Consider the following 12,701-nt stretch of genomic DNA (forward strand, 5'->3'; position numbering starts at 1 on the left):
GCACTGGGACACATTTGGCAGCCCGAGCGTAAGGAGGAGCGCTGTTGGAAGAAATCACTGAAACAATGCAAAGTATTAGAAATCCGATCACAACCAGCAAAGAGATGACCCCCCAATAAAATGATAAATGAGCAGAGGTATGTAGGAGCCGGAGGAGACCATTCAGTCCCCCCCCCCCCAGCATGTTCTCCAGAGCTTGAAATGTCGAAAGGAAACAAGTTAAATGTGCGAGGCAGGACCTGCCTGCAGAAGGAAGGCACTCCATCCCCCTCCAGCTATCGGGCTATATATAGCGGCAGGAATTTTCCTGCAACTTCGCACTGAGATTAGGCGCCTATGTTTTGACTGTAATGCAACCAGATTAGTGAAATAAAATGTTGTTTCATTATCAGTAGGATGGAACTGCGAGTGGAACATTAATTCGCCTATCACTGGAGAGAGGTCTCAGCTCTCAACTCTTCCTGTTGGGGCTGCGGTTTACAGAAGCGACACAACAATCTGACAATCTGGGTTGTGCCTGCGATGGAAGTAAAGGGACCCTCTCCACCGAGCTCTCCATCATCACTGACCCCACGGAGCCCCCAGGAGCTTCCAGTGTTTTTATTGTATGTTTGACTCCGCACTATTCTTTACAATTCTCACTCTGTCAGGGGAGTTTAATGATGACAGAAGGTTGTCAGAATGTTATTTCCGAGCGTGCCCCAGGAATCGCTTGGCGCCAACATATTTACACAAACATAGATATTTGAAAAAAGAAACAAGTCTCAAGCTTCAGCTCAGGGACCCACACCCCGGCAAGTAGAAGTCTGTCTTTGCCGCCTCCTATTCTTCAAGACCCCTGAGTGGAGGCGGGAATCCCGCCCTGATGCACTTCAGCTTCTCCGGCAACAACTTTGTAGCCCACACTATTTTGAGTCCAGAACAACTCATAAATAGTCACAAGGTGCCGCGTTGTAGCTTCAACAGTGGACTCCTCCTCGTCCTCTCTCTTATACCCAGATTCCCTCCCCGACAAAGATGGAAATACCGCTCATTTAATACCTCAATCGGAGTATATGTGAACAGAACTTTAAACATGCGCCCCCCCCCCCCCCCCCCGCAACTCTTCACAATGTAATTTTCGGCTGCTTGGAAACTCTCCTCTTGAGGGAGTCCTTTCTCTGTGCTGGGGTTTAAAGGAAGGCAAACCTCTCACTGGAAAGCCCTCACTCGCGCCAACATATTAGTGAAGGCTTTGTCTTATTTTTGCGCCATGCTCCTCGTTCATAGTCTGACCCTCGTCTATTACAAGAGAAATGTGAAGAGAGCGAATCCGGACATCGCCGGTCCAGGCTAAACAGTGAAAGAACTCGCCTCATGTTTTAATCTAACTCCCCCGAAGCTGCCTCTCGGCTGTTGTTGAAGCAGCTACTTTTGTAACTGCGGTGCTCCCCTCCACAAGCTCTCTGCTCTCCATCATAGTTCCTCGTGAAATCGGGGCAACAGGAGGGTCCCGGTCGGTGAGCTGCAGTGACGTTAACTCCCCTCCTTCTGCGAGTGTGTGTATGTGTGAGGGGGGAGACAAACAATCATTTATTGTGGAAATTCCCAATCACTAAATCTTTCAAATGCCAGGGAGCACAGAATCTCACACGGGGCGGGTACTTTACCCCCTGGTCTTAAATGGGGGCAAAAATATTGGTTTTATAAAAAAAAACTCTCCGCGCCTTATGCTGAGACAGAACAAGCAGCAGGTAATCTGTGCAGCCCAATGTACGGAAAAGGGTCGGTTACACCTTACTATCATTAGCAGTTCCAGTGAATCAGTAAGGTATTATTATCCGTCTGATAACGCTTCGGTAATTATATATTATTAATAATGATGCCATCAATTCAAAGGGAGGTTGATTGTGTAAACAACGTGAGTGGTATTTCAAATTCAGAAGAGTGAAAATAATAAGCATGCTTAAAATCTGAGTGCGCCACTTATGCTCATCTAATGACATCGAAACAAAACAATAATCTGTGCAGAACAATGCAAAATGTTCTCATGATCCTTCAAAATAATGTCACGCAGTAGTTCAAATATCCATGTGAAATACATAAACATTGGAACGATATCTATTCAGTTTGTGAGGTCTTAATGAGAGGAAAAGTAATCTCGTCAGTCTGCAGAAATAATAACAATGTGATTAACACCATAACATATGTCAGCATTACAATTCAGCTGATGAAATTCTAGCAATCTAACAATTATAATCAATAGATGCTGAATTTGTGAATTATGGGACCATTGTTCTTGCATAAATATTGTGCATTGTTATAACTAATCAGATGGCGCCTTGAGAATACAACAATGCGGGTGTATAACTCAAATGGAGCAGCACAGGCAGTACTGTAGTGTGCACACTCACTTCCCATTACCAGCTGCACTCTGCAAGCACCTGTATCTAGCAGCCAAGATACCTATTGACTAAATGTATAGAGTGGCGTCAAGAACCCCAAGGCAAGCATTTACTCCGCTCACTAACATCTTTAAACTAACCACAAGCAAAAAACAGTTCGCCTGAAAGCGGAGCATGCATGCAAACGTGTTCTTGCAGCAGTGCTTTATCTGTCGCTCAGACCCCAGGTTTTTCGAGTTTGATCCCCTCTCCTCCCTTCCCTCCTGCTGGGGCTGGGGGCTGAGGGGTTGAGACATTGAGAGGCTTGGGGCTAAGAGGCTGAGGGGACTGAAAGGCTGAGGGACTGAGAAGCTGGGGGCTGAGGAGCTGGTGGCTGAGGAACTGAGGGGCTGAGAATCTGGGTCTGAGGACGGAAGAGCTGAGGGCTGAGAGGCTGGGGGTTGAGGAGCTAAGGAACTGAGAGGCTGGGGGCTGAGGGGCTGGGCGGTTGAGGGATTGAGGGTGAGAGGCTGGGGGGCTGAGAGGCTGGGAGGTTGAGGGGCTGAGGGGCTGTGCACTGAGGCTGAGAGGCTGGGGGTGGCTGCTGAGACTTGAGGCTGGGACTGAAGCAGAGACTGGAGCTGAGACTGGAGACTGGAGCTGTGGCTGAGACTGGGGCTGGGTTGGGGATTGGGGGGGGGGGGGGGTTGCTGCTGCCGGCCGCTGATAGGCAGCCGGCTGCGATGTCACGGGCAGTGACGTGCTCGAGTGCAGCCAGCCCGGACTCGATTGGCGTTTGGAACCGAGTTGAGGCGGCGGCAGAGAGGGGCTGATCACCAATGATCAGATTTAATCGTCCCTGAATTGAAACTTGGCAGGCACTGAATTATGAGATTGCTTCACTGTTTTGCTGGATTAATTCGCATTTAATCGTATTTTTTTTTATCTGAAGTAACCTTGTTTAGTGGTCATGGGGTCTATAATTTCATTTTTGTTTAGATGTACAGGCTCGTGAAAGCTCCCTCTTTGCTCTGGCGGATACAAGGTGGATCTATGTTAAGAAGCAAACGGAAAGCAGAGGAAGTTTAAGAGAGGAGAATGCAGGCTGTTTATTGGTACGCTGTCCTCCTTCAGAGCAGTATTTATCTGGTAAGTTTGCGTACGCTTTTTAAATGCAATATTTAAAACGCTGTAGTGATGAGCGATGCACCTATTTACAGGTTGCGTTGTGGATCTGGAAGAAGGAATCATGGAATGTTGTCTGATGCTGCTGTTTTAGTGAATTGAGACATTCCACTGTATGTTTAGCTCAATTGTTCAGTTAAACAGTTTCAATTCCAGCAGACTTCGTATTGATAATCATTCGTACCGCTTTATACCTCCCGGTGGCAGAATAGGATTGCAAATGACCGGGAATCTGGGAGTTCTGATTTCAGTCCCTAGACCTGAAAATAAATGCTATCAGATTTGCTGATTTTTAAGTGTAACATGATTAAGTGCGAGCTGACTGGAGACTCGGAGAGAATATTAACGGCAGTGTAACAACTGACTAATCTATATCTGTTAGGGTTCCTTCGATTCCCTCACCCCTTCTGTCAGAGTTACATTCTTCGCGTCGGGGTAACAATTGTGTAGGTTGGATGAGCGGAATTATTTTTGGTTGCTTCTGCATTAACACCAGTGTGAGTTCTGTCACTTCAAGCTGCAACCTCTGAGACACATACTTTAGCTCAGATACACTAAGCTTCAGGAACATTTTCGACGGTCCTTAGGTCGCTGCATAAACATTCATGGTAACAGTTTGGTTTGCTTTTAATTTATGATGGCATGGATTTGTAGTTCCTTTGAGGTATTTTAACGGTTAAAAGGGAAAACGCGTCTTAACGAAGAACGCCTGGCGTCTTGGATAATTACGGTGGTCTCTGTGGAGTTGCTTCTTGTAAATGGAGTACAGACAACGCTGATTGTAGTTAGGACATTACGTCGACAGAGAGTGCTGTAGATCACAACATGTTGTTCAGGTACAATTTAGGGCGATGAACGCACATATTTCATTGCCGGGGACCCAACGCTTCTTTCAGCACAATGGACAAATGTTTCTTATATCGAACTCTCCATCTTCCTTAATGGGTACATTGTGCTGTGGGGTATTGAGGTTGAAATTTGCTCCAACAACTGATAACCTGTAGGCCCCTGCTTATTTTCAATGTTTCGTTAAAGATTGCACAGGTAGGACTGCGGAAGGCATTTAACTGGGGTGTCCTCAAATAGTGCAAATGAAGAGATAAATAGTGTAACAGAGGGATAAACAGCAGGAAAGCGGCACTAAAACCGAGAGAGAATGGGCAGAAAGAGAAGGGACAAAACGATGGAGAAAATGACCACGTGGGCCGTGAAATAAAGAGAAAGAGAACAAAAGGGAAGCGCAAAGTATCTCCAGATGAGATCTGCATTTCATGTTATAGTTATATATTCATTATGTGTTGTTGAATTCAGTCAGCTGTTAGAACACATAAAATATCTGATGGTTAACTTCCTGGAGCGCAGCAAGGGGCCTTTTCTTCCAGTTGTTATCAACTGAGGGACACAAAATAAAGAAACGTTTGAGTCACCAGAGTCACCTTAACTCACAACTACTAACATGTAAAAACTCGGATACGATCCTCCTGCTTGACAAATGGCTTTGGTTGCTTTCCAACACTTTAACGTCCATGCAATGGTTTTGAGTAGCAGTCCATCTTTTCTAATTGCCGCAATGGTTATTTCCACCGCGTACTGTTTTCACCAGAGCCGCATTTATTGTCTTGAAATTGTGAAATGGGAGCATTCAACCTAAGGGTTATGCTGATTTAATTATCGCGTAGTCACAGACTTCATTAGCTGCAATGCCTTCTTGGTGCAAACTCGTTCGTACAGTAAGTTTTTTCAGTCCAATTCTTATTTAGCCTAAAATGGTGAAGTTAAGCTTCCAATTAATAATATTAATGGAAAAAATCTCATTGAGTGGATATTGTATTTTCAAAGTTAAATAAATAGCGTGTTCAATGATGGCACGATGTTATCAAAGACTCCAACAAAACGGTTAAGAGTTTAAGTGGGGAAAGGGAATTGGGGCAGGTCTCGAACTATTGAACAGCCGTAGATCAAAATAAATTGCAAAAATGTGTTTAAACACAGTGATCACAAAGAGGCAGCCTACAATTGGCTAATTTCGGGTGAATGTTACAAGGGGACATGTTTATCGAAAATAGGCAAGGCTCCTTTAAGCTTCGATGCGAAGACAAATGACTTTAAACACAAGGATGTTCATTGTTAAATAGACAGATCGCAGACATAAATGTGAAATCCTGCAAGTATTTCTGAACGACACTACCTAACAATGACGCAAAGCTGCAATGCTAGCATGACATTCCTGCATTCGGAGCAAAGACATGCTACCCGGACATGGAGAGCTTTTAAAGACCACTTTTCTGAACCCTTTTATATTTCTTTGGAGCACATACTTTACAGTGTTTGTTTCAGACAGACAATACAGAAATATAAATCGACATGTCGTATTTAAGCGTGTAATGTGAAAGAAAAGAAAAATCCTTCACAAATAGAATGACGCGGGAATTGGAGAACTGACGTCCTGAAAAGAACCGATAGCAGATCTGACCCCCTCGCCCTACATCCTCACCCCCACCTCAGCCCTCCTCTTTCACCCCCCCCCCCACCCCCACCACTCCAGCTATTTAGTCTCGCAAATGGACTTCGATCTGCCCTGAGTCCAAGGGCGAGAAATTTCTTTTACAAGCTTATCTGCAAGCTTTAAAAGAAGAAATTCCTGGACATTAGCCAAACACCGGATAGACTGAAGCCTTGGGCAGGGGAAGGAAATCATGAAGCAATGGGCTGCTGTTATACAAAGGGAGGATGACAATCAGCTAGGAGGTGACTGCAACATATGGCACACGCCTAGCTATCGGAATGGACAGAAGCTCAGAGTTCCCAAGTTAGGAGGCAAGGGTGTGCAAAAGGATTTCCTTCACATGGAGACAGAGAGAATAGATAGTATATATCGACAATACAAAAAAAACCACAATATAGCAGTGTGCCCACGAAAGTGTTTGCTGGTAATAACCTTTAATAGGCTTTTGTACAGGCCTTTGTACAGTTTTGTACAGATCAGGAATAAATCTGGGCACCAATAATTCTGATACTAAAAAGGACAATTGAAGTAGTTTTGTATCATTGTCGACACTTAATGTACGCTACAAACGCCCTGTCGGCATTGGATTTATCATTGCTGAATGCTATTTAGTGACACTGCCGTACAATAAATGACAAAGCTGACTTGGCGGCTGTTTCCAAATTTCCAGTAATTTAAATGGCTCGCTCACCAAGGTTTATTACCACATTCCGGGGATAGTCCTGCGTGCATTCGGCTGCATTTATGACAAAATCGATAAAGCATTTCGTTATGTACTAATTGCCAAACAGGTATATCCCATAAGTACATAACTGAAGCCTTCATTTTCCGAAGTGTCAATTAACAATTGTTGATGTATCTTCAGGCCATGGACTATCGGGCGGGTAGAATGTTTTACCCCCAACAACTTCCTTTCAGACTTTTAACCATCAGTCCATTGGTAAGGGACTGTGTATAGTTTTAATACCTCTCTAGTTTTTAGTGAGGGGAATTGTCATTTCTAATGAACGCAACGGTAATGTTCCACAACATTGCTTTAATCCTTTCATACGGATAATTGAGAATGCCATTGCCCTGAACTTGGGAGCATTTCCGTGAGTTCGATTTCAAAGCATTTTTTCACAAGTGCATATTTTGGGGGCGAGGTGGTCGGTACCTATTTTGTTTTGCGTTTGGTTTGGACAGCTTACCCGAGTAATTAAGTAAGTGGTCACCGTTTGGCCTGTGGTTGGCGCTGTGCAGTGGTTTCCTCTGCTCAGAGGGTATGGGAAGGCGAACCAAGTCTAAAGCCCAATCTAGACTGGAACAACATTCCTCATCGCTGTTGTTAATAATGGAGATGCTTCCATAATATATTGTTGACTTTAAGTAAAATTTTGTGTTGCTTTGGCGAGGCCTGTGTCTATACATGTGAGTGTGTGTGTACATTAGACATGTTTCCCTGCTCCTTTACTTCCAATACGTCCAACAGTGTTGTTGAGTTCCTTTTAGCTGGCTTATTAAATAAGAAGGGAATGTTCATTTATTTGGTTCTCTTGGAATTCCAGGTAGCTCTGTTGTAATTATCAATGTTTGAGGAGCTCATAGTTTGGCTGTAGTCCAATGGATTCCTGCGCCGTTGCGAAAGCATAGCTGAGATATTGGCTGTAAAATGGTGTAGGGGGCTGTACGGTTAAGTTAGATATTTATGATTGCAATAAAACAGAATTAGCATTAAGGGAACGATTTCGGTTATCTTTCCACAACTTTCTAAAACGTTTCTGGGCGCACGGAGAGAGCGCCGCAAGTTAAACCTATGGGTTTGATTAAGGTGCAACCAAGACATCGAAATACTAGACGGTTCTTCTAATTCACTAAGTTCTGTACTGTTCAGGGAATCACACGTCTTTCAGAATGCAGAGGCGGTTCCATTGCTGGTGCACGCGAGCAGGAATATTGGAAGCAGCTCTCTTGTGTCGAAATGGTTATCGAGCCTTTCCAAGCAGAATGATCTTGCCATTCCGGTCTGCCGCTGATCCAGCGATTGGAAAGCTGAAAGCAAAAAGCAGGACAAGATTCCTCTGCTCTTACACCGCGTCCGCTCTAAGCCAAACTTAAACAACCTAGCCGACTCTCTGTGAACACAGTTGAATAGATTCTACATACAGAAGATTGTCCAGTTGACGAGCTGCATTTTATCAAAGTGGCAATAAAGTGAAATAAAAACAGTTAGCTGTCCGTCTGTAAAAAAGCAGCTTCTGTTGTAAGGATGTCATTTAATTTAGCTTGAAAGTCGAATGAATTACGTTTAATGAAAGTGCTCCCAAGATGAATATTAGCAGCGATTTTTTCTGTTTGCTCTGTCGCACACCACTCCAAGGGTATCTATGCAATTTAATAGAAGGTAGGATATCTGGCTGAAAGAACACGTCCTTTAAAAAGCTCTTCGAAGTTAATTAGCGAACTACACGCAAATAAAGATAAATCGGGGTAAAAGATTACATAATTGAATAACGGAGAGACATGCATCTAAATTAATATAGTGGTTGGGAATGCATATTAATCGGAGATTTGTCAAGAATCATTTGTTGATGAGATAATAAATGCCACATTCCGACAACAAAATCATTTGTTGGCTTTACAAGTTAGATCTCGGCTATTTGATGGGTGCTGTAGGCCAGTAAAGAAGGGCCTGGGTTATCCCGCCGTTGGCAGTAACTGCAGCCAGTTCCACTTTTGATTGTTGTTAATTAAAGATTTGCCATCACATTCCATTAAAATACATCACTTCATCTGTAGCCCCAAGCAGTGGTATTCCATCCGGGAGACAACGGAGCATGATATTTCAATAGATACCAAATGCTGAGGAGCTTTCCATCACGATTTCCGTGGCCATTTCATTATTGCCAATTGCTCTAACACACTCACATGTAAACACAGTCCAATGTGAATTGGAGTTTGCCCATGCAGCGGGTCAGAGAGACTTTCAATGTCTGCAACAAACCAGTGGCAGCCATGAAAAAGCTTCACCTATTTAACGCCGATTTAAATGCAATACTGGAGTGGATACTCACTGTACCATTCATATTACATGCTTACTTAATGGATATTAATTGCAGCCACTTGCGCTGGAATTGACAAAATGATAGATGCCGCTTCTGGATTTACGATTGAAGGAAATGGTCGTTTTGTAATTTCCCTGATTTATTAGCTGTCCCAGCGATCCAATCATCTTTACATATAAAGCAACAATTTTCCCTGACAGTTTTTTTAAATATAAAGAATATTAGCAGGAAAGGGGTTAGTATTCCATTGGCGAAGATACACACATTCAGAAAGACACACATTCAGAAAGACACACCACATTTAGAAAGGAACGCGGTGCTTTTGATATGAAGAATATTAACAGGAGGGGTTAGTATCCCATTGGCGTCTTATCTAGGCCGAAAGAAACACACCACATTCAGAAAGAAAGACACACCACATGCAGAAAGACACACCACATTCAGAAAGGAACGCGGTGCATCTTTTCAACTCCGAACATTCCGCGTCAGACAAAATTATATCTTTAGTCTTTTATTCTCAATCTCAGTTGAACTTTGAAACGTATTAAAAACGCACATTACTGTTTCAGATTTTATGGAACTACGTCCCTCAGCTGTATAAAAATATTGCAGCACTCTGCCTCCCACTCAGAGGGGTGGGAGCTGACCTGAATTTGACCAAATTGTTTTGAAGCTGACTACAGTTCGGAAGTGCTGCTAACGTTTTTCAGAGTTTTATTTTCCTTGAAGACTTATTCCAGATGAGAGTGGGTTTCAAACAAAAAATAAAACAATCGCCCACCCTCGAAAGAAAATGACCCAATTGGGTTTGACTGAAGTATTTAAATTCCGATTATCGGGATTCAGAGTCTTGGGAAAGTAATGAGAGAGAGGCTCATATTTGACCCTGTCATCAGGAACATATTTGCAAGGCCCAGGGGAATCCAGCACAGTGCAGAAAGACAACAAGGAGACACACCGATATAACAAGCAAGCACATTCCCACATCAGTCATTATATTTGAACCCATCTCTTGGTGGAGAAACGTGCTTTGGAAAGTTGCTACATGTGTCCAGCAATGACAACACACTTCCGGCTCCAGCTCCAGATGACAGTCTGGACCTGGTTAACACCAGTGCAATGGGAGGAATATTACAAACTAAGCCCTCTGCTTTCCAATTAACAGACAATAAAGTAAAACACTTTATTTCACTACAGAAATACAACTGTTGTTAGTAATGATTTACGGCAATTTGCACTATTTTTCATGAAAAACAGAAAGCGATATATTTTTCACACAATATAAACGATTTGTCCAAATCAAATATCCAGATTATATTTGGTCACTGTGACATTTGGTAACAGGGAAGTGAGGATGTGTTTGAAGTATGTGTGTGCCTATACTTCACTAGCGCGATGAAGCTATCAGTACTCCTGGATGGACACCGGTCATTCCTCGAATTGGATCGTGGGGTCGCTTCACGCGTCTTTTATGAAATTCGGAAAAAAGATCACCGGCTGTGTTTTTGTGCCGGAATCAATTCTAACCAGAGACTGTCAAAGAAAACAAATTGAACCTAAAGGAATAAAGTCCCACGATTTGTTTTTAACCACATGAATCTGCTCTTTCTTTCATAACTTCCCATTTTACGTACACACTGCATTACTGTATAATGACCATTTCTGTGCTTTCTACAGATGTGCAAATGGAAGATGAACCGAGTGCTTTATGCAAACAAACCACTTTAATGCAGATGGCGGGTTCTCTTGGGGTATGGGGGGGGGGGGGGGGGGAGGAGTGGTGGTATTGAATCAGTCAATATTTAACGCTCTTATCCTGTAATACGACTGTTACACAACGACTACGTTATATGGTTGAGTGATTATTGTAACAGCTTAGAAAAATCTTCGCTGCTCTAAAATGTGCATTTTCCCATCTGATTCTTTCTAGAGATGTTACATTTTCATTACCGTTTTATTGTACCTGCCTACCGAATTTTGGAGAGAGGAATTACTGAAATATGTCACATTATCTCATTCTAGCTCCAACTTGTAAATTGGACCATTAACTCACTGTCACAAAAGGACTGGCCTGACATGTGACTCCAGATCTACAGCAATGTGGCTCACTGCAAAATGCCCTCTGAAATGGAGGGCAGTTAGGGACGGGACAATAAATGCTGGCCTAGCTAGTGAACACTCAGATCCCGTAAAAAAAAATGAATGAAAAGAACCAGCGATTGTACCTTGGAGAGTAACCGACAAGTTGTAAAACCACTTTGGAAGAGTCAAGGACCTGATCATCAAGCTCTTTCTAAATGGACATTCCATTTCTTTAAGGTCGCCTGAAATGAGCTTACTTTGTCACCCACACTCCTTTCATGGCCCACCTTTCTCTCGCGTACACCAAACACATTCTACATCTTGTTAACGAAACAAATCTGGCCTCCCTAGTGTGATTTAAACTTCAACACGGAATGTGTAGTCCCCAAACCTGCATTCTGGGCGTCGCCAAATGCCCGGTTGACCTATAACAAACTCATCGAAACAAAAGGTTACTTTTGTCCAAGAAAACAGTTAATTTGAAATGACTAAGGTTACGAAGGTTACCACATGAATGCGAGGGCGAAGGCTGACTAATACCTTAAGATAGAAACACCTGCCTCCTGAGTAAAAATCAAATTACATGTACTCATCAGAACCCCGCCACCTCCGGAAACTTTGTCCACTATGTCGTAAACTGTACTTTCCTTAACCTCTCATGCAAAGACTTGCCTCCGGAATCAAATACCTGAAAATAAATGGAAGATACGGACTCGAATCTGTATTGTTGGCCGCGAGTAGCCTGAATCCGGTTGCAGGGTGGATTGGTAATTTGCTGAACAGAACACGCTTTAGGACGATGGCATGAAGCAGAAAGGTTTTGCAGCAATCAACCAATCGGCCAGGAAATCTCCATTGTCTTGGGCTATTGACCCAGCAAATGGTAGGCGAGGCTGGGTTCCGCCTCCCTTCACCCGCCTCTCCTCTGCTCCAGGTCCTCACGGTGAAAAAAAAGTGGACAGAAGCCTCGGAAACTTGCAAACTTTTGCTGTAGCGACCAAAAGTTGTTGCAGCTACTGACGTCGCCTGCGGGAGTCACTTTGAAAACATTGCACCGAGATACTTCGCTATTGGATGGGCAAATGGACAGTCTTTTTGGAGGACTGGCAGCATCTGTGGAGAGAAACATAGTTAATCTTTCGAGTCCTATCTGACTGTTCATCAGAAGTAATGTACACATATTCTATCTACTTACCTCTCCAATTAAGAGTCACATTTGACTCAAAACATTAACGCTCTTTTTGTCTCCACAGATGCTGCCAGACCTGCTGACCACTCTCCCATCAAACAATTTCTGTTTCCTTTTCAGATTATCAGCACCCGCAGTATTTGGTGTTTAGTTATTTTTGAAGCCCTGAGCCGCGGGTAGTCTTCTCTGATCCACTGGTGGAGTGAACCGGCTGATCAACCGCCGCAATCTAAAACTGAACAGTTTACCCAATTTCGACCATTGGCTGGAACTGGACAGGACCAGGAATAACACATAGTATATGGGGCGGGTCTTTCTGGATGTGAATTCCC

General features: G+C 43.4%; 1 protein-coding gene across 3 annotated transcripts in view; it reads left to right on the forward strand.

The window, feature by feature from the left end:
• Positions 1 to 2,594: 2,594 nt before the first annotated feature.
• nxph1 (neurexophilin 1) overlaps positions 2,595 to 12,701 on the forward strand; it is a 186,788-nt gene continuing 176,681 nt past the window's right edge. The window contains exons 1-2 of one of the 3 annotated variants that reach the window (XM_072509111.1): positions 2,595 to 2,611; positions 3,363 to 3,512. In XM_072509111.1, the coding sequence (XP_072365212.1) occupies positions 3,462 to 3,512 (51 nt within the window). In that variant the 5' untranslated portion in view covers positions 2,595 to 2,611; positions 3,363 to 3,461. Of the gene's footprint in view, positions 2,612 to 3,087; positions 3,513 to 12,701 lie in introns of those variants that run through there. The other 2 variants (XM_072509110.1, XM_072509112.1) reach the window with 2 other exon arrangements.

This window comes from Scyliorhinus torazame, chromosome 6 (genome assembly GCF_047496885.1).
Source record: "Scyliorhinus torazame isolate Kashiwa2021f chromosome 6, sScyTor2.1, whole genome shotgun sequence".
Classification (NCBI taxonomy): Eukaryota; Metazoa; Chordata; class Chondrichthyes; order Carcharhiniformes; family Scyliorhinidae; genus Scyliorhinus; species Scyliorhinus torazame.